Here is a 22580-nt window from a genome sequence, read left to right on the forward strand (position 1 = left end):
AAATTGCCAATATTCGGTCTAAGCTGTACAAAGTATTTAACTTTGCTTCCATGAGACCTGCCCCCCACATATGTATGCTCATTCCATCGTTATAGATATTTCCTGGCAATAAGAGACATGTGTCGCTTGGCCGCAAAAGATATTCGTATTTTGCCACAACAAGTTGCTCAATTTTGTATGTGTATAGTTTGCTTTAGATTTTTCCTATATGTATATTTGTTGCTTCTTTTGTTTTTGCATGAATTAGGGCCACATGTTGTCGTTAGGTACAAGATGATCGTCTGCCCACGCAATGAGCGCGCGATTTGTCAGCCGGCAAAAGTTTTGTACTCTGAGTTTTGCTTGCTTTTTGGCAGGGTTTAAGTGGGCCCACACACACACACACACACACACACGCACACACACAACATACTTACGCCTGCGCTGGCTCTTTTTGTTGTTATATTATGTACTTAGTGCTATCCAAGTTGCTGTCGTCGTTGGTTGTTGCTTTGTAGACAATTTCTAAGTGTGGACAAATTTGGGTCACACACAGCCAGAGACGACGACCGAGCGACCGACCGACCAACGCACATACAATGCGTGTTTCAAGAGGACAGACCACAGCCGGCACAAACTGTCATTGTAATTGCAAATATCATCCAAAAAGAAGAAAACAGAAGAAAAGTGTGATGACGAAGAGAGTCAGTCAGTCGGTGTCGCCTTCACCTCAGCAGTCAACCCATAGTGTTCTCATCGTTGCTCAGCGTGCAATTTTTTTTGGCAGCCCACGCCAAATGTGAATTGTCATCATTTTCAGAAGGATGTGGATGTGGATGTGGATGCTGATGATGATGATGAGATACGATACAACATATTTCTTCTACATTTCGTTTTACATTCAGCTCACTCAGTTCATGCAAGCGAAAATTAGCGCATTTAATTGCCTAAAAAGTGTCTGTCTGGCAGCCAAGAACAACAGCAACTACAACCTACCAGAACGACAGCGAACAGAAGGCAGGCGCTTGACGTAATTAACCCAAAAGGCAACTGCAATCTAAACTCAGTTAGTCGAATTTTAATATACCCTGTTTCAAAATCAATGTACACTCTTTAGGAACGAAGATCGTCTTCTTTCTATATAAGTCTTATGGCTTTTTGAAGTTCAAAGGAAATGCAGAAAAGCAATTAACTTACAAGTAGGATTAGTCTTTAGGCCTGTTAGTTAGTTATACCCAATTTTCTTAGATGAATCAAGGGTAAGTCATATTTTCCCTGCATTGCAAATCTTGCCAAGTTTTCGGTTGAGTACAAAAACAAAAAAAAAAACATTTAAAATAATTTAATAAATGCAATTTGCATTAAATTTCACAGTTCTTAGCCATTTTATTTATTTATTTTTCTTTTACGATGTTGAATTTTGATAGTGCTGATTTAATTGCTTTGTGTTCCACGTGACGTATGCGGAATATTGCGCATACGCCTAGTTGAACAAACCAAATACGATTTTTAGTTAGCAGGCCATCAAAAAATCACACTAAACCCTTTATTCGGGGTGGGCAGCCCTTAAAAAAAATGTTGTTACCTTGATTAATGCTAAGTTTCTGTTTGCAATTAACAACATGTGAACAAAACGCAAAAAAAAAGGCACCACAAAAAAGTGAGCAAAAAATTAACATATGCGAAAGAAAAAACTAGGCAAAATAGAGGAATTCATAAACAAACAACAAGTACCTAGTAAATGTGGGGATATGCCCCAAGGCGTAAACACAAGTGGTGGGCAGTTAGGGATGGGGCCAAAGAGGGACTCTGATATACAGCAGCAGTTGTAAAACTCATTCAGCAAATTTATTTGCTCAGTCAGCCCACGGCAAATTTCACAATCGACAGAAATGAGAAGAGCTGGGGCGCTCTCGAAGTGCTAACAAGTTTTTGTGGACAGCTCTCTTAAGTTTCGCTCAAGAGGCTGCCGTTGCCGTTGCCATTGCCTGGTGCTGGTAAAGTACACAGGGAAGATTTAGATTATGTGGCTTTCGACCACATAATAACAATAACATGTACGAGGGTCCAATGATGAGTCCATGACATAAGCTTAGTTAACTATATCTAAACTTTCGGGGAATCACTTTTGATTTGTAGATCAGGCAAAGACCTTTGCTTGTTGAAGGAACGTTTCACAGTTGTCAATTTCATATAAGATGCCTACAATTTATTATACCGCCCTCGCAACCACTTTATACAACAAAGCTAACTGTAATTATTACACACGCTCGCACTGTCATCGAGTCACATGGATTCAATCGCATACAATAGGTACATATTTGGTGGGGCCCCATACAAGACTGAGAGAGAGAGAGAGAGAGAGAGAGTGAGAAAGGGAGAAAGAGATATGAAGAGAGAAGTCTCCATTCATTAGAGACCAGCAGCAGTAGTAATAAGATAGAGATACATATGACATCATCAGAGTAATAACTGCCTTATGGGATATTTTAGACGTCCTACTACCAAAAATATTTCTCCTGCAATTAGTATAGAGTCAGTTGGCCCTTAAATACCCAACCAAATATGAAATAAGTCAAAGCTCGAGAAATATTTCTAACAGTTTCTATAACTACAAAAATATATAGCATTTTAAATGATTAACTTTGATCCTGTATATTCCTTGCTCCAGTTTGTATATATCGACACAAGTTTATGACTTCTTAAATCAAAAGCTCAAGCTGAAAAAGGGCACATTTTTCTGTGAATTTCTCTCAGTGTATATCTCTGTAATAGCCGTTGCAGTCAGCTAATTTCATTTTCATTTCATATTTGTTTTTTTGTTTTGTGCGTTTTGGGTTTTTATATATTTTTTGTTGTTGTTTTACACAATTTTGCACTTCTTCGCCCACACGTTGCTCGACACAGTTTCGCACTGTTGCCGACGATTTGGCGCTGTTTCAATTCATCTACTGCCACCAACTATTAGGCTGCATAAACACTTGCGTGTGGGCGGGCAGTTTGGTCGATCGGTTGGTCGGTCGTTGGGTCGGTCGGACGAAGCAATGAATTCTATTCCTGGCTCACGCACTGTGAATGCAATTAACACATTTGTATCTGACAAATGTAAAATGTATCTTGTGCACCACTTTGCTTAATAATGCACCACCATCACCACAACCACCACAAATATTCTTCATTCTCATTCTTATATGTATATGCAAATATATTTAGAATTGTTAAATTATTAGTATGCTTCATGTCATAAAGTGTACGTAAGTAAGTGGCCACACAATCCGTTTGTGCAATAATAATCAAGGAAAATCTTTTAGCTAGGTCAGTTTATTGCGTAGATATGAATTCAAAATGAATGGATTTCGTACATTTTTGCACATTAACCTAAAAGTTCAATAAAACAAACATCTAAAGAACTATTTAAGATGATTCCTTTTTTTTAGGCACACAAATGTAAAGTCTTCAAAAACTATGTTAGACATCCGAAAGCTATATTGTTTGTGTCTAGACTTTAAAATTTGGTTAAATACTTCCTTCCTTTGGGTTTAAAACTTATTTTTAGGAAAAAGAACTTGTTACTAAATGAACTTTATGATATAACATTAACATTTGACATAATAATAGGAAGGATTTGAAGAGAGTGTAGTGTGGAGTATATGGAGGATTAGTAGATCATTCCTTTTGATGGGATTAATATCTGAAATCTTTTAACTTGGTGGGTGGTGAAGCTGTTGTCCAGCAAGTTTGTTGGAATGTCTGTGAAGTCGCTAAAGGTAATTACAATTTGAAGGTTTTTATGACATCTATAATAATAATCCATGATCTCTAGTCAATGACAAATCTATGTAGGTGGTTTGTAGTTTATTTTAAAGTATGAAAGAGAACTTATAGGATATAGATACTTTCTTTGGTAAAACTTCGTTCTTGAGGAAGGAAAGTTTCTTAACTTTCTCCTCCAATGACAACATATTAACCCCATATATCGTTAGTTAATTAATAATCTTTCAATAGGTCTTGAAAATAATCAAAATTTGTCCTTAATGTAACAAAGTTGATTCTCATCTAGACTCTAGGATGAATGGTTCATCTAATAGGCAAGCTTCCTTCAAGAAACAAAGTTGAAATCTTTAAAAGAAAACTACAACTAAATTGGATATTAAAAGCTAAAAAAAATGTTGTTGAGCAAAGAATTTTAATAATTTTTTCCCAAATGTGCTGAAAGTTATAATGTCTATTTGTTTTAGTTAAATTTTACTAAATCTATTCATACTGGTGCCATAATGACCCACATATAAACATGTTTGAGAATCCCCCAGCATTATTCATTTCACCTAATAACCTATCCCCACCTACATTTAGCCTTGGTCTGAACTGTGTTAAATGTATTAATGGCAAAGAAAGAAATACGAAAACAGAAATGAAATAGCAATAACCAAGCCTTTAAGTTAAGTTAAGGCTAAATGGCCACAGCTTACAGGCAGTTTAATCAATCACGGTTGCTGCCAAGTATCTGTATCTATATCTGTATCTGTATCTGTAAACTTGTGACCTTCATCGTTTTACAAAATGCTAGTTGGTTTGGGGGCTAAACCTTTTCAAATGCTTTTGGCTGATTCATTTTGGTGTTTTTTTTTGCTTTACCAACTTTACACAGAGTTTTGTGTTTTCTGTTTTTTTTTTTTTGCACATTTGACCATTGAGCCAAGGTGAACCGCGCAGCTAATCTTGATCTTGTTTGCCTTCTGCATGTATCTCGTGTGTGTGTGTGTGTATCTTATAAGAAATATTAAATATAAATTTTTTTGTTTATCTAAATGTGAGCATCATTTTTATTTTCATGTGTTTGAAGGACAAATCACAGAGAGTTTATGATTTACATATGGCCTAACACACAGCAAATTGATTTGGTTGTTGTTATAACCCAACGCCCCTTGGTGCGTTCATTGAACTCAGAACGGTAAATTTTACACAATTACCAGACAACAACAACTACAAATATGGCAGAGAGAACAAAAAAATCCATTAACAATAAAGTAAAGCAACAACAACCTACGCCAACATGTAATGTTCTAACGTCTAACGTTAAAGATAAACAAAAAAAAAAAATCTGAAAAAAAGAAAAGCAAAAACTGAATACCAACAACAAATATCAACAAACTACTTTGTATTTATAATTATTATCGCAGTCGAAACGCTCTCTCCCTCTCGCTCTCTCTCTCTCTCTCTCTCTGTCTCTCTCTCGCAGCACTCGAGAAGTGCTCCAAGTGCTCGTGTATCTCTCAGATACAAACGTTCACTAGGCTTCTGCTTAGTGTTTTTTTTTGTGTTGTGTTTCGCTGCTGCTCAACTATTTAGAACGTGTAAATTGAAAAACTATTTGGCTAACGTCTCTCTGCTTGGGCTATGTGCGATATTACAGCATATTTTGCTGTCGCTGCCGGCAGAGACGCCAACTGAGACGCTTTCGCATTACGTTACGTTGCTGCCTCGCACGATAAGGCGCAACTAACTGTAAGTTGAAGGCCATTACTGATACGCCCCATGCGCCGCCGCATATGCAGGAATATAGACACACACATGTGTGTGTGTGTGTGTGTGTGTTGGGTTCGTGTGTGCGTTTTGTATGACTGGCAGTTAGCGTTGATTATCTAAATATGCTGCTGACGCGTGACAAAACGTTTTTTTTTTTTTTTTTGCTATTCTATTCTCTTCTCTTCTCTGTTCTTCTGCTTTTCCGTATGTTGTTGTGTGTATGTTTTTATCTATTTTATATCTGCATCTTCACTTGATATTGATTACGCGCTAAGCATTTTTTTTTGTTTCCCCGAGTTATTACAGCAAGCTGAGATGGTGGGAAAGGTGCGCTGGGAGGGGGTCATTGCGCGTGTGTACATTCGTCTTGTATAAATAGCAAAATGATGAGCGGCATTTAACATATTGCGCAATTTGTTGATCGCTTTAGGCGCCCCCCACCCATCCCACCACACCACCTTTCCCTTCATCTCCTCCTACTCTCTTCTTTCTACCCTCCTCTCTCTCCACCATTCCAGCTTACGAGTTTCGCTCTCATTCTCATTCTCAAGTGGTTTTTCTGATAAGCGTAAACATTTTTTTAAACAATTTACGTAAGCAGCGACAATCGCTGTCGACGCCATGTCGTCGACGTCGCTGCTGAAAGTAAAAGTTCTTTACTTTACGTTCTCATTAATTAATAACAAAAGCAAAAGCAATAACAAGAGCAGCAGCAGCAGCAGCAGCGCCAGCAAATTTGCATTGAAAGTGCAAGTGAAAATGCAAACTGCAATCGTTTGCTTTCAAATGAAAACAAAAATTAAATAAACAAAACAAAAGCAGAGGAGGAAAAAAATACAATAAAAACACCACAAAGCTGGCTAATTGCTATCGTATACACTAGTAATTACAATATTATTATATATAGTCATTCGATTTTGATGAATTATATTATCATCATTTAAGAATGCATTGAAATGCACTTGATTAATCAAATGTAATTTGCATTATAGTAACAAAGTCGATCAAACTAATAAGTTAATATAAAGGTTTCTTTGAAAACTGAAATAGAAAAAGCATCTCAAGTGCTTGGATAAGTTGTACAACCTTTCCTTTTCTTATCTAGTTGGTATCTTCCTTTTCGGAAAGGGTCCAAACTAAAAATCAAGCCTTAGTAAGTGACCATTTAGAAGTTTAAAGTATAAAATGATAAAAAAATTCATAAACTTATTAAAATAGTGACATTTCGGAAAATCTTAAGACCCTCCCATAAAGAATATGTCATAGTAAAACTATCTTCTGGAATAATATCATAGATCTTATCAATAAGATCAGCAACCTGTTGCTAATGTATGTACTCTTTCAGTTAGGGTATATGACAATATAAAATTAACATAATATACTGGCGCCAGCGTGTGCAATGATATTATTGCATTCTACTTTTGTTTACATATCACTTAATCAACAAAATTTTTAAAGAAATTAACTATACATCAATAAAAAAAAAAAAAAAAAAAACGTATTTTATATGTATATTAGTATGTCAATTATAAAGTAGGAAATGAATTATTTGCTGATTGTAGTTAAATGTTTTAATAATGAGTTTACTTACATGTTAACCAAATTGAAATTTATCATATCAGCAATTAATAAAACCAAAGAAAGAAAACATTCGATAAATTTGCGAAATGTTTTTGCTATAGAAAAAGTTGTAAAACTTGTATTAAATGATTGTTCCTTGCTCGAAATGAATGTTGTATAGGGAAAATTCATTGTTCCAAAAGGTGTGAAATGTTCACACCAAATTATGTACATTTGGGTTGGATGTTTGTATGTATGGATGTGTTTAAAACAACATAAACAAATTTTTGTAGCTAACTAAACTGTGAGCAAAACACGCGCCAAGTAATTTAAGCATAAACATCAAAAATAGATCCTCATCCTCATTCCAACATACAAATTTAGAACAGGGAAAGACACGTGCGTGTCTTTTCGAAACGTAATCAGAGACTGATATAGACAAAATCCCTTAGAATTCTTTAGGAACTCAGACAATTTGCAAAGAATGTGAAATTCGAGTACAATTTTTAAGAAACTTTGCTCAAACAATTATTAAATCGTAGCTTTCTAGGGCAAGTACGTGTCATTTGGCTTAGTTTTTAGTCATAGCAATCATAAAGGGAGACAATAACAACAAAATTTATGCCAAAACAGCAAACTTTGTTTGGCTGAAAACGAAAGTATTTTTGTGTATTAGTTAGTTATAGAATGATGCCGAACGTATGTATATATATATTTGATTTGTGCCATAAGAAACGTCAGAGGGAAAAGAGGGAGAGATAGGGAGCGAGAGAGAGACAGAGAGGAAGAGGTGGAAACATTTGGGTGCCAATAAAATACGCTTACGACAGCGACCCCACAGGCCCCATTGGCCCTCTTCTTCCTCCTCCTTCCCCTACCTCGGACACGCACACGCTGGTGTAATTAATAATATTGTTGAATTCGTCTCTCTCTCTCTCTATCTCTCTCTTGCTTTTTGTTGTCTCCTTCACAGTTTGCAAAAAAGTTCTTTGACGTTTTGTTTATTTATTTTTGTTTAAGCGCTATGCGCACCGGCAAAAAAGCTGTAGCCAAAAGCTCTCTCTCTCTCTTGCTCTCACTTGGCTTTACTCTTAAACGTTTCTCTTCCAACACTAACTTGGCTCTTATTTTCTAATGACTTTATTAATGTTAATATAGTTTGTGGGTGTCCGTGTCTGTGTGTGTGTGTGTTCTTTATTAGTTGTATACAAACGACAAAACAAAAAAAAAAAAAACAGTAAAGAAAAGCAAAAGTGCTTCTTATCAATTAAAACGCTTTTGTTGGCCCCCTTGAACGCTCCAACACATAAACAACTCATCACCCCCCTTGTTGAGCCTTTTTTGTGTTTTTTTTCTTTTGCGTGCATTAGAACTTTGCACATTGGCAGTTAAGATAAGAACGATTCCAGGAATTGTAAAACAAAACAAAACATTTCATAGCCAAGTATGTACGTTTATATTATATACCTATAAAACCGTAACGTAAAACGGTTATGATAACGTCCATTATAGGCATTTCATCAAGTTGTTAGGGTTTCCCAAAAATATTTTACTTAAATTGTTAAAGTTACATAACAAGATAGCAAGGAAGACGCCAATTTTAGCCAATTGGCCAAATCTTAAGCTCAGTTTATGGTTGAATGTGTCTCCATTACAACTTAATTTTCTATGTCAGCTTTGACTATTTAAGTGAGTAATTAACAGTTTTGCCAATAGCACCAAACATGGCGGCATCAAATGGCAATTAACACTCCTCACAAACACACAGAGAAAGAGAGAGACACACAGACGACTCTTGTGTTATCGGGCCATCGGGAAACGGAAATGCAATAAATAATTTAGTATCAGCATCCCAAGCATTTCACAATTGTAATAAACAAATGTGTTTAATGATAAATTATCATTTATAAGTAGGTATTTCTTGATGAATTGCTTTCCGATTCATTTGTATAAATAGATACCTAGATAGATAGCAAATCGGAAGGAAATGTCACATTCATTTCCGTTTCCGGCAAAGTTATGTAATTTGAAACGGAAAAGGGAATTGGTAAGTAAAATCAAAGAAAACTAATTAGCTAGTTAGATTAAAGTGGTTTGGACCGTAAAAACAAATTGATATACTTTGAGTTTGGCTTGATTTTGATTTGAAATTAAGAAACATGAAGACGACCTTTAACCTTTAACTAACTGTAATTGTCGCCAGATGTTTAGTCCTCAAAAGAGTTTCATTCGATGTAGATTAGCTCTTCTTACGTGTTAGTCCTAATTGGAAACTATTCATCTTAATTCTTTATCATTTCTTATTAAAAAACTAAAATTCATAATATAATTCAATAAATCTCAAAGTGGTCTAGGAGAACAAATGAAATGAAACAAGTTATCATTTGAATTTTTGTACTTTAAATAAAGTTTTGGCTTTGGGAATTTGATTTTAATTGATAATTTAATAATCAAATTTGATATCTTAATCATTTGCAGGTACAACACTGACCAAGGAGCTATGGACCAGCAATTCTGTTTACGCTGGAACAATCATCCCACAAATTTGACCGGCGTGCTGACCTCATTACTTCAGAGGGAGGCGCTCTGCGATGTTACGCTCGCCTGCGATGGTGAAACAGTTAAGGTAAAGTACTTGAAAGATCAAGAAAATCCTTGAAACTAATCAAAAGCTTTGCTTGCAGGCACATCAAACCATACTGTCAGCCTGCAGTCCATATTTCGAGACGATTTTCCTACAGAATCAGCATCCACATCCCATCATCTATTTGAAAGATGTCAGATACACAGAGATGCGCTCCCTGCTTGACTTTATGTACAAGGGTGAGGTGAATGTCGGTCAAAGTTCGCTGCCCATGTTTCTCAAGACAGCGGAGAGTCTGCAGGTAAGTCTACAAGGACTCTTTCCCTCTTTATTATAAGTTATGACATCTTTTTCTTCTCTCGTTGATCAGGTGCGCGGTCTCACAGATAGCAACAATCTGAATTATCGTTCCGATTGCGAAAGACTGCGCGATTCAGCTGCCAGTTCACCCACAGGCCGAGGACCACCCAGTTATTGTGGCCTTGGTGGTGGCGGCGGCAGCGGCGGAGGTGGCAATGGTGGCAGCGGTGCTGATCTACGCGATTCTCGAGACTCCCAGCGCTCACGTTGCGACCGCGATGCACGAGACGAGATGACACAACGCAGCAGCAGCAGTTTAAGTGAACGCAGCTCAGCGGCAGCGGCTGCAGCAGCTGCTGTGGCAGCAGCCGGTGGCAATGTGAATGCCGCCGCCGCGGCATTGGGCCTAACAACATCGTCCAGTGCCGGCGATCGATCTCCCTGCTTGGGCAGTGCCAGTGCGGCAGCGGCAGCAGTGGCTGCTGCTGTGGCGGCTGCAGCTGCCAATCGAAGTGCCAGTGCCGATGCCCTGAATAGTCGCACCGATGCATGCAGTGATCGTGGCAGTGAGCGTGGCACATTGGAACGTGCCGATAGTCGGGATGAATTGCTACAGTTGGATTATAGTAACAAGGATAACAATAATAGTAATACCAGCAGTAGTAGCAACATCAATAATAATAACAACAACAACAACAATAGTAGCAGCAACAACAACAACAATCGCGAGCGCCACAGCAGCAGGGATCGTGAAAGAGAGCTATCCACAACGCCCGTGGATCAGCTAAGTAGTAGTAAGCGCAGACGTAAGAACTCATCATCCAACTGTGATAATTCGTTGTCCTCGAGCCATCATCATGCGAATGCGGCCCATGTACAGGACAGGCACTACCCGCAGGACTCTCAGGTAAGGATTCCATCTTAATCTCATAGCATTAAAGCTAAATGTGTTTGAATTTAGATTAGCACTTGCCAAAACCCTAAATCAACTTAAGTTTAACCCACACAAATTAGTTTCATATTCTGAGTAGGTAATTTAGATTTTGTCACTCTTTTTTTTATGGTATTTAACTAAATGAAATAATGTTTCAACCCAAAAAAAAAAAAAAAAAACTTGCTTATCATAAGCGTAACAATGCGAAAGTTTAGCAAACAAAACATTGCCAACATTTCTGATTATGTGTTTGCCATTTACGATAACTTACGCACCTAACCCAAACACACACACACACACACACACCTCCCCCCTGGCCTCGCGTCTATCATGCCAACACTTTGCCCTTTCCGTCGTCACTCGAATCGCTCACATGACAGAGTCAAAATCGTCACTAACAGCTAGTTACACTCCTCCCCCGCTTATAGAGTCAACTGATCTACAATCAAACATATGTATATAAATAGAGTATTTTTATTCGGTTGTCTTTGTATGTGTGTGTGTGCGTGTGAGTGTGTCTGTTTTGTATTTTGCTCCTATGTTTGTAGAGCTTATCATCATATAGTAAATTTTTTTCTGGCATGGCACGTGCCGCTCTCACTCTCACCAAGTTTGCCAGGGTCTCGGCCACAATTCGTTGGCGTTTTTATGACTTTTATGGGCCATGCTCATATTGTGGATGATGATGATGGTGATAATGATAGAGATAATAATATTATATTCATAATGACACCAATAATATAATTTTAAAACGTGCCATTGTCTATCTTGATATAGAATTTAGTTTATTATAATTTTTTTTTGTATATTTTTAATTACATTAAAGACTAGGAGGAAATTATTAATCAGAACTATTCTCTCCTTTTAGGCCAGCGCACACAGCAATTTGAAGTCAAGTCCGATACCTAAAACCGGCGGCAGTACATCAGAGTCCGAGGATGCGGGTGGACGACATGATTCGCCATTGTCAATGACCACCAGCGGCGGCGGTGTTGGCGGTGGCCATTTAAGTGGCGGTGGTGGCGGCAATGTGGGTGCAGCCAGTGCGCTAAGCGGTCTCAGCCAGTCGCTAAGTATTAAGCAGGAGCTAATGGATGCCCAGCATCAGCAGCAGCAACAACATCGTGAACATCATGTGGCTCTGGCAACCGATTACTTGGCGGTAAGTCTCTAAGCCATCACAATGAATACATCTGTCCATCATACACTTTTAGTTTGTTAAGGTTTTTTCTTTTGAACCGGTACGATGGTTCCAGTTAAATTGTATATATAACTTGACCAAAAAACCCCGAAAATTATATAATTTGTGAAGCTTTAATTTCGATTTTTTTTTATACTGATTTTTTGGTAATTTTGTTTTTTTTTTTTTCTTCTGTTTTTTAATTTAAGACAAATTGCAAAATGCTTTCAAGAATAGCTAAGAAATTGAATTGTTGATTTTGTTTATGAAATTTAAGAAAAACGCTTAAAGCAACAACGAGCAGAATGAAGGATTGGTTGTGTGTTAATTATCCTTATTCAAAATGGAATATCGGCCAAGACAAAAAGAAAAAATCTCAACAACAACTTCTTCTCTGACGTAAAGTAAGAGTATCAAAAATCCTTCCTTCTACAAGAACATTGTTTTTGCCATGTTTTCTTAAGTTTGATTTCTATCCAACAAAAACAATTTTGTTTTTTTTTTTTCGTTTTCGTCTTTTTTTTTTTTGGTTTTTGTTTTATTTAATGTGAAAAAAGATCAAAGAATCTGATGCAAGTGGCAACAAAACGAATTTGTCAAGCGGCAGCAGCATCCAACAGATCTTTCTACATCAGGCAGTGGAGGCGCAATTGAAGAGTTTGCAATTGCAATATCAGCAGGACACAACTATGCAACGTTTGCTACAACAGCAACAGCAACAACAACAGCAACAGCAGCAACAACAGCAATTAAAACAACAACCATTGGGCCCACCAGCAGCAACTGGCTCACGTAAAAGTGGTCGCTTCCGTTCCAATTGGCTATATCAATTCGATTGGCTGCAATACGATGAGCGGGCCAATACCATGTACTGTAAGCATTGCCGCAAATGGAGCACCGAATTGGCCGATATACGCACCTCGTTTGTGGAGGGCAATTCCAATTTTCGTCTCGAGATTGTTAATCATCATAATAAATGCAAGTCGCATCGTTTATGCTACGAAAGAGAGTTGCAAGAGCAGGCCAGCTGCAGTAGTAGTAGCAGTAGTAGCCAGACCTCGAAAAAGCGCCCTAATCCGGATATTATAACCATAAATGTGGGCGAGGATAATAGTCCTTGAAGTGTCAGCAAAAGGAAGACAGTTACACACACACACACACACTCTACTCAGGATTAGATTTTAGTTTATGCACATATTTTTACTTTGTATTGTATTCTAAATAGACTTAAGCTTAATACTTGAAAGCATTTTGCAATAAATATTTTCCATACATTGTATCTCCAACTCTCCCCCTCTCTCTCTCACTCACTTCATTAAATTTTCTTTAATTTTCCCTCTCTCTCTCAAAAAAAGAGCGCTGCTGCTTTGAAAATGCATCCGGAGGATATGTCAACGTTGCTCACGCAACATGCCCTGCAGGCCGCCGATGCCAGGGATGAGCATAACGATGCCAAGCATTTGCCCGATCAGACAGACAACATTGACGGTAAGTACCCACAACCAACCAATAAACCAACCAATCTATCAATCAATCAATCAATCAACCAACCAACCAAACTACCAAACCAATCAACCGATCAACCAATGCAAAATGCAAGAAAATCAAACTTCTTCTCTCTGTGCTTAAAAAAAAACAAAAACAAAACCAAAACCTCTAACCTAAAAAAAAAAAACCTTAAAAAAATTAGTTTGTTCTTTAGCTTTTTACTTTTTGGTTTAGTTTCTTTACAATAATATTTATTTTGAGAGTGCAAGAAAACGCGTAAAAACAAAAACCTATTGTAAAGATCTAGTAGAAATTCGTTAATTTAATTTACCTCCCCACCCCCCCTCGTATACAATTTATATATATCTAACAACTGTTTTACCCTATATCCACTCTACTACCACAAACAAACCACCAAACACCCCAACCACCACCCACCCACCCCACTGCCAACCCCAAATGAGCTATCCTATTTAGTTTAGTAGACAAGAACAGCAAAAAAAATAAAATAATAATAAAATTCAAACTAAACATACTTTTTAATATTAATATTACAACAAAATCGAACCCGAAACCCAATCCAAAAAAAAATATGAGAGTACAGGAATACATGTATATATTGGAATGGGCACAGTTGAAGTAAATAGTTGTTAACTATATTTTTTGGTTGCTTTCTCTAATAACCCTTTAATGAAAATGTATCTCAATTTCCTACCTCCCCGCCACTCCCAAATCTACTCTATACATGTAGTTCTGTTATTATACTTAGTTTTTTTCCCCATCCCCTGTGCATGCCCCTCGTAAAAACCATAAAAAAAATCTCTCATTGTCAAGAAATTATTATAAACAAATTTATTAGATTTATGCTCTTATCTATTTTATGTTTTTGTATGTATTATTTAATTTAATTTCAATTCAATTGGGGCAATTGCCCAATTGATTTTCTCTTGAATGATAGATCTAAGTTTGAGATACGATATAGAACTTGCCACAGGTCAACACCTCTCCTACCAAATGTATATATACATAATATATTTATGTGTATATATAGTTAGGTATTCTATTTTTGTTTTGTATTTGTATGTATTATATGGTAGAACTCCTTCTATTTGAAATAGTCATAGTTTTAGGCGAGTTGTGTTAATTTTTTCCCTCTCTCTCTCTCTCTCTCATTTCGTCTAGTTACGGTTTAGTTTGTTATATTATCGCCATCGGCGTTGCTATTTGCTGTGCCGCATGTTGCATGATTTGAAGCCTAACTATATATCATAAAGACACACATTCTATATGTATTTGTATACTTACTTACTTACCTATATATATATATATATCATCATATCCTCTCTATTCGAATTTACTTTTACTTTATGTATTATGAGTTTCTTCACTTTCATTATCTTCTATATACATTTATTATTTAGCACTAAGTTGTTTATTTTTAGTTTTTATAGAAAAAAATTGCCATAAATTTGAGATTAAAAGAACAAGCCACACACCAAAGAGAAAAAAAAACGGAACTGCACACACACACACACACACACACAGACACACACAATTCAATTAATTTATTCTTTCCTTTTGTTTAATTTACAAAAATTTCATCTTATGCTTTACTTTTTCTTATCCTTTTTCAAAACCATAAACCAAACAAAATAAAATACAATAATACAAAAATCAAAAGCAAAACAAGCTTAAACAAAGGCAAAAACAAAATCTTCTAACTAAAATTTTTCAAACTCTATTTTCGTCTTTAATGTTGCAACTTATTGTCTAAGAAATGGTTAAAAAAACACACACACACACACACACAGACACAGACGCATACAAATCAGAAAATATATACATACATATATATCTTCATAACAATAACAAAATTTCTAAATGTCAAAAGAACAAGAAAAATAACTTACAACTTTCAACAGTTTCATTCTTTTTTTTTTTTTATAGTTAAAAGTCCTGTTATGTCTGTTTGTCTATGCCATTAAGATCAGTTAGGATCAAAAGATAATCAAGGGGGGAGGGCTCCCATATGTCTGTCTGTCTTATCATGTGCAGAATCAGAAGTCAATCAGAAGTCAAGATTATCAAAATAGGTTTTCGGAATCGTAAAGTAGTTTGTAAAACTTAGTTAAAGAAATAATTATAAAGAGATCTTTCAGATTCTTCTTTAGAGATTAGAGAGAGAAAAAGAAGCAGAATCAAAAATCTTTAAAAACATTTCCAAAACGTTTTTGAGAAGTGAAAACTAAAGAAGACTTAACCATTTTGATTTCCACAAAGTTTTCCAGGCCTAAATTTATAAGCTTAAACCATTCTTCATAATTCTAGTATACCAAATTGATAATTAGATAGTAGAAGGAAGTCAACACTTCAAGCAGACACTTTCCGTTTTGTCTGAAAGGGTATTCAAGCTTCGGTCCATATCGAAGTAGGTTTCTTCTATTGAGTGTATTTCATTGTTTACTAACATTTGTTGCTGAACATTTATGATTTAAATATCAGACAATAGTTATAAATTGTTGTAATTGTGTTTTTTAGTTATTCTTTTGTCATTTCTTCCCCTCCGTTACTTGTTTCATTTATGTTGTAACTCTAAAAACAAAAACCAATTGTTTTAACGAGCTGCTGTGTGCTGTAAACTGGACTGATCTGTTTTACTTTTTAATTGGTTTTCTATCGAGCTACCTACTAAATGTATTTTCCAATATCTATTTTTTTGCCTTCTTAATCTCTGCATATGTGTGTGTGTGTGCGCGCGCTTAAGTGTTTGTGTGTGTGTGTGCGTGTGTGTGTTATAGTCGTATCGAAATCCTAAAAAAAAGCGAAAAGGAAATCCTCTTTGCACCAAAAAAACAAAAGCGGAAGTTAAATTTAAAAACAAAATTTCTTAAATTACCTTACAGCTAAAAAATAATCAAAAAACAACCATCTCCTCACCCTTTACATTACCCCCCCTCACCTCAAGCAATCAAGACTGCTGAAAACCCCCCAAAAAAATAAAACCATAAAAAATCAAAAAGAAAAAAAAAAAGAACTGGAATTTGCCAAAGAATATGTAAAATATACTCCAAAATAAAACAATATTTATATACAATTATTGCTAATTCAAAAATTAAATTTGTTGCAACATTGAAGCCCAAAATACACAAAAAAAAAAAAAAAACAAATATATATATATATTTAATATATTATATGATGAGAATTTGTATTATAAAACAGGTTAAGCCCAACCAAAAAAAAAAACCGAAAACAGAAAACCAAATGACACAAACATATTTGAGTTTACCTTGTTATTTAATTAATTAATTCATTTTTTTTTCTATTAATTTTAATTATTGAATTATTATTTGACACTTTGTGTTGTTGATCTTTTCGTTTTGTTGCAAACTATACTCTTATTAATTTGTTATTTTAGCTAAATAGTTAATTAGAGCTCTCCCAAATGTTGTCCTGCTGCTGCCGAACCAAAAACCGATCCGAACCGAACCGATACCACCTTAGCTTTTAAGTCCAGCATTCGACTTGTGTTGATTAATTTATTTATTGTTTACATATATATATATACATATGTACACATTAAGATGCCATAATCTCTTATGATTTTGTAATCCTCCTTAAACAAAAACAAAAAAAAATATGTATGTAATATATATTTATATATACTTTTGTTTTCAAATTATTCAATGACCAAACCCCGCCCAAAACCCAACCCCATTGCTCCACCGCCTTCGCTTAGTAAAGCAAGAACAAAAATCTTTATAATTTACTATTCCCTGATGTTTAATTTAGTTAATTAGTTTAATTACTTTCGTTATGTTTTGCCACACAAAAACAAAATACTACAAACACACGTATACGCTATTTATTGCTCAAGTGGAACCGAAACCGAAATCGAAATCGAAACTGAAATTGCAATTGATAAACGAAATCGATTTGACATCAATTGTTTCATTCGTATTTGCATACTTATTATTCCATCTTATTTGCTAGAGAGTCCTGCATGATATATCATAGAAAATGATCCTGATCTTAATAGTAGATTCAAATAATACTCGAAAAGAATGACTATGAATGAATGTATTATCATTTTTGTTTGTTAGTTGAATTTACTATAGGAAATTCGAATTTTACAAATTTCTTAAACTATAGTTAGAAATTATAGAAAAAATAATGGAAAAGTTTATACAAATTTGAGTTTAATGCCAGTTTATGAGCATGATTAGATATTCAAGTAAAATTAATGCCAAAGTAATTGAAATCTTTGAGCTAATGACTTAAATAAAGTGAAGTCCATAAAGTAATGAGGAATATTTAAATATATATTATATAAAGTTAGTTAGAGAAGTGCCAAAACAAAGACAATTTATTCTTTTATTTACCTAATCTTGGTATCTACTTTAAAGTTGTGAGAACGTTAGGTAGATCCTTAGAGAGTGATAAGTAAGACTTGGAAAAGACTTAGAAGTTCATGCTAACATTATCACATTCCAAGATGTTTTCCTATGGCCTATAGTTAGCTATTCCTTTTGAAGAACTAAATCATGCAGGACTTCTTCTATATTCGAGTTTGGTTCACAATTAAGTAAATCACGTACACCCACACAACATACCGATACAGATATATATATATATATATACCTACATACACATATAGTTCGATTGGCGTGCATGGAATGTAAAACAGGAGAGCGATTACAATCCATGCTTAAGCTCCAGCCCAGCCACCAACCACCACCACCACCACAATTACCATCACCAGTTACCTTCACCCTTAGTCCGTCTCTAGAACACCCGCCCAAAAACCACCACCACCCACTATCCCTACAGTGATAACGCCTAATATGACAACAAGCGAAATGTTTGCAGGTCGCGTTAAATCTTTTAACAATGCGAATAAGCATGACGCCGACGCCGACGGCGACGACGACGCTGACGTTGCGGCCGTTGTCAATGATGATGAGGTTGATGTTGATCACGATGAGGATAACATGCCCTTGGCCATTCCCATGTCCATTGAAGCAGAGGAATTGGACGGAGACGATGGGCATCTGTCGTATCGTCATGTAACGCCCAAATATCGTCGAGCTGTTGTCTATGCCCCGCCAACAACGAATAGTGAGTCAGCAGCAGCAGCAACAACAACAACAACGACAGGGGATATATATATGGATAGCAACTACAATTGTGAATACAAGTGCAAGGAGTTGAATATGCGGGCCATACGCTGTAATCGTCAGCAGCATCATCATCATCATCAACATCCTTCTCACCACCAGCATCATCATCATCATCATCAGGGTTATGGCCATTATCCGGCACATCAGGCGCCTTTGCATTTGATGAGGCACAGCAGCGGCAATTCTCCTGCTGGCGATTGTCCAGCCGAGTCGGCCTACTCGCCCGCTTCCAATAGTAGCTATAGAGAACACCATCAGCACCACCAGCAGGCGCACTTGCGCTATATCCCGTCGCCTCACAACAGCAACAGCCACAACAACAACAACGAAAACAACTCACCGCATCAACTAGATCTGGGTAGTGGACACAGCAGCTATCATGCACCACCCACTCATACACAGACCAGCAACAACAATTCACCGCATTATCAGCCATCAGCTGGAACGGCACCACCTCAACTCCTCAACTCACCGCAACCCCAAGCTTCCCAAGGCAGCAGCAGCAGCAGCGGCGGCAGCAATTCGGCAGCCTCTTCCTCTGCTGCGGCGGCTGCAGCTGCGGCTGCTGCTGCTGCTGCGGCAGCTACCCGCCGAGATCACAACATTGACTATTCGACGCTCTTTGTCCAATTGTCTGGGACACTGCCCACTCTGTACCGCTGTGTCAGCTGCAACAAGATCGTCTCGAATCGTTGGCATCACGCCAACATTCACAGACCCCAGAGTCATGAGTGTCCCGTGTGCGGTCAAAAGTTCACGCGACGTGACAACATGAAGGCCCATTGCAAGATTAAGCATGCGGATATCAAGGATCATTTCTTTAGCCATTATGTACATATGTGATCACTTGTCTAGACAGGCAAAGGGCAAGGATTATGATTTATAGTCTATCCCCCATCTTATTAATAGGCATAAGATAGTTTTCTTTTTCCTTCTTCTTCTGCGCTTTGCAATTTTACACAGCAAATCAAATTGAATCGAAATCAAATAATATTTATAATATTTAACAAAGAAAAGGTTTTCAACTTAATCAACAACAACAAAAAATATTTAAATGAAATACCAAATACGTAATTAAGTTTTAAGCAAAAGATATATATATATATAGTAAAGACTTTTGATTATTGTTATGAACAAAAAAAAAAAAGAAAACTGAAACCTTCTAGAGCTGACAATTTTTTGATTATTTGATTTACATATATGTACTTAAATACCGAGACCAGTACTTAATTATGAACAAATGTTTGACATGAAAGTATTATTATTAGAATTCCACTTTGATCCAGTCATTTGAAAACTTATTATTTACATAAATATATACATACATAAATATTTATCACTTAACATGTGCTCTGTAGTAGAAACGTTAAAACTAATTATTGTGTTTTTTTGTTCATCTTTTGTGCCATATTAGTGAATTTTCTTAGTAATAATAATAATAATCCAAAAACAAAAACGAAATGAAAAGAGATAACCAGCAGACAGACAACAGATCAACAATATATATATATACATAAGTATGTTTGTGTCATATAAATTTCAATTTCAATTCAAGTTTTCAAATATTACAGCGCACCGAATTTCAATGCCCTTCAATCGACACAAAAGATCGATATTAAATGGGCCCCTCCCCTTAAAATGAAATTCAAGGCATTGAAATTTGTTGCGCTCAATTTTGGGCAAAAACGACAACAACAAAAAGGAAATACAAATGAAATATTTTAAGAATCTATCAAATTACTTAAATAATAATGCAATTGTACTTACAAACAAATAGAACAAAACTCACACACACACAGACATAGAAAGACTTACTTGAATATGAAATTTAACAACTTTAACTTTACCTACTTAATAAATCTCTTTCAAATCAAATTCCAGTTCTTTTTATTAAATAAAAACTGAAAGAAACTAAAAAAAATCTAATCTCTAAAAAAATAAAAATCCGTCCCTAATGTAAAAAATAAAAATTTAATAATAATAATAATACTACAAGCGCACTCCAATTACGGTAAGTTTTCAACAATTTCCAAGTTCATTTTTAAGCACCAGTTTAAGTTTTTTATTAAGCTATGTATTTTCAAGTCGAATATTTATATATGTATGTTAATTCTTTTATCAACAACAACAAAAACAAAACTTACACAACAAATTTCTATAAATAATTGGAACAAACTGAAAAAAAACGGGAAAAAAAAAACAGGAATTGGCCAAATGATTGAAAATTATATTTGTTTAAATTAAACAACACTCTAATACTATCTATCTATCTCTCTCTCTCTTTCTCACTCTCACTCTTTAACTTTTACCCTTTAGTTATAAATGTATCTCAAATTTTATCTCTGACTTTCCCTCTGACTCTAACTATTTTGCTCTTACTTTGTTTTGTTTGTGTCACTTTTCTATCTTGTTCAGCGGTTTCGAATTTGTTTAATTTCATTCTAACTAAATAATTAATATTGTTAATAGGCAGGAAGAGGAAAAGGAGTAGAAGGAGGAGGAGGGGTGTTGAAAATGTCCTTATGATGTGTTCCATATTGATGTTCGATGTGTCTTTTATTGTTTTCTTGTTAAAGTTCTTGTTTATTTTTTGTTTTTTTCTTATGTTGCTGAGCTGTGAAAAGAAAACAAAAACAACAACAAAAAACAAACCCCCAACCATTCGGCTCTCTGCTCTGTGCCATGTGACTTTTACTATATATAATCTTTACCATTTTTATATATATTTTTTCATATATAAATTTATAAATTTTCTTATTAATACCACAAAAAAAAGCTCCCATTTTGCCTTCAGTACTTCATTCGTATAAAAGCACCACCAAAACAAACCCCACCCCAACCCGCCCCCACACACACACACTCACACACTACCCCAAAACACTAATCTACATATAAATATATATGGTTTGGTATTCCAATAAACAATCAATCAATCCAACGACTCCAAGACTCACAAACTCATTCCTAATCCATATAGAAAAAAAAACAGTCAACAACAACAACAATTATATTGAATAAACTAGTTAAATAAGTAAAATATAATCATCATATATATATATATGAACCACACGTATATATATATATATATTATTTGGTTTGGGTTCTCCTTTATATCAAAAATATATATAATTTGTTTTTCAAAATATCAGCGCAACTCTTGTCCAAACGATATTGTAAATAATTTTCTTTGATAATTAATATCTAAGCACATTTACTTATATACATATATACAAATTGGTTGATTAATTATATAGACAATTTATCATACACATATATATATATATATATTTTGTTATATCCAAAATTGGTTTAGTCTCTTTGGTCTTTACCCCATTCCAAGTTAACAAATTTAATTTTTTTTTTTTTTTTTGACTTATTTTGTTTTTGGGTGTAACAAAATTTTTGCGAGAAGAAACAAAAACAAAGTGTGTTTTATTTTTTAAATATAAATTTTCTTTGATTTACATTAACCCTTAAACGCACAACATCTTGCGCTGCCAGTCCCGCCCCCGACCCTCCATTACCACCCCTCTAAAACACTCTATGCCCTTGATCCGTTTCATTATCCTGTCACTCTCGCATATTCTAATATGAGATGTAAAAAATAAAATCGATAATTTTGACAGACAAAGTTTCATTATAATTTCCTAATTACCAACTTACCAGTCCCCCCCCCCACCGCTAGCACCACCCCTCTTTCCCCCCTCCGTCCACATGAAATTTACATTCAAAATGAAAATGAAAACGCAAATTATGAAAAATTTACAAAAACAAAATATCAAAACAAAACAAAAACCATTAAATTATACAGTTTAAGAATTATTATAAAAATGATTTTTCTGTTTTCTGTGA

The 22580-nt window shown here is 35.4% G+C and overlaps 1 protein-coding gene across 8 annotated transcripts in view; it reads left to right on the plus strand.

Annotated features, from left to right (window-relative positions):
- Positions 1–22580, plus strand: part of fru (fruitless) — a 142743-nt gene that overhangs the window by 111356 nt on the left and 8807 nt on the right. For 5 of the 8 annotated variants that reach the window (XM_068298122.1, XM_068298120.1, XM_068298121.1 and 2 more), the window contains 6 exons: positions 9544–9691; positions 9750–9950; positions 10020–10856; positions 11752–12045; positions 13419–13551; positions 18418–19708. In XM_068298122.1, coding sequence (XP_068154223.1) covers positions 9566–9691; positions 9750–9950; positions 10020–10856; positions 11752–12045; positions 13419–13551; positions 18418–19571 — 2745 coding nt within the window. In that variant the 5' untranslated portion in view covers positions 9544–9565 and the 3' untranslated portion in view covers positions 19572–19708. Of the gene's footprint in view, positions 1–9543; positions 9692–9749; positions 9951–10019; positions 10857–11751; positions 12046–12620; positions 13343–13418; positions 13552–18417; positions 19710–22580 lie in introns of those variants that run through there. The other 3 variants (XM_068298119.1, XM_068298126.1, XM_068298125.1) reach the window with 3 other exon arrangements.

This window comes from Drosophila tropicalis, unplaced genomic scaffold, assembly GCF_018151085.1.
Source record: "Drosophila tropicalis isolate 14030-0801.00 unplaced genomic scaffold, ASM1815108v1 contig_859, whole genome shotgun sequence".
NCBI classification, from domain to species: domain Eukaryota; kingdom Metazoa; phylum Arthropoda; class Insecta; order Diptera; family Drosophilidae; genus Drosophila; species Drosophila tropicalis.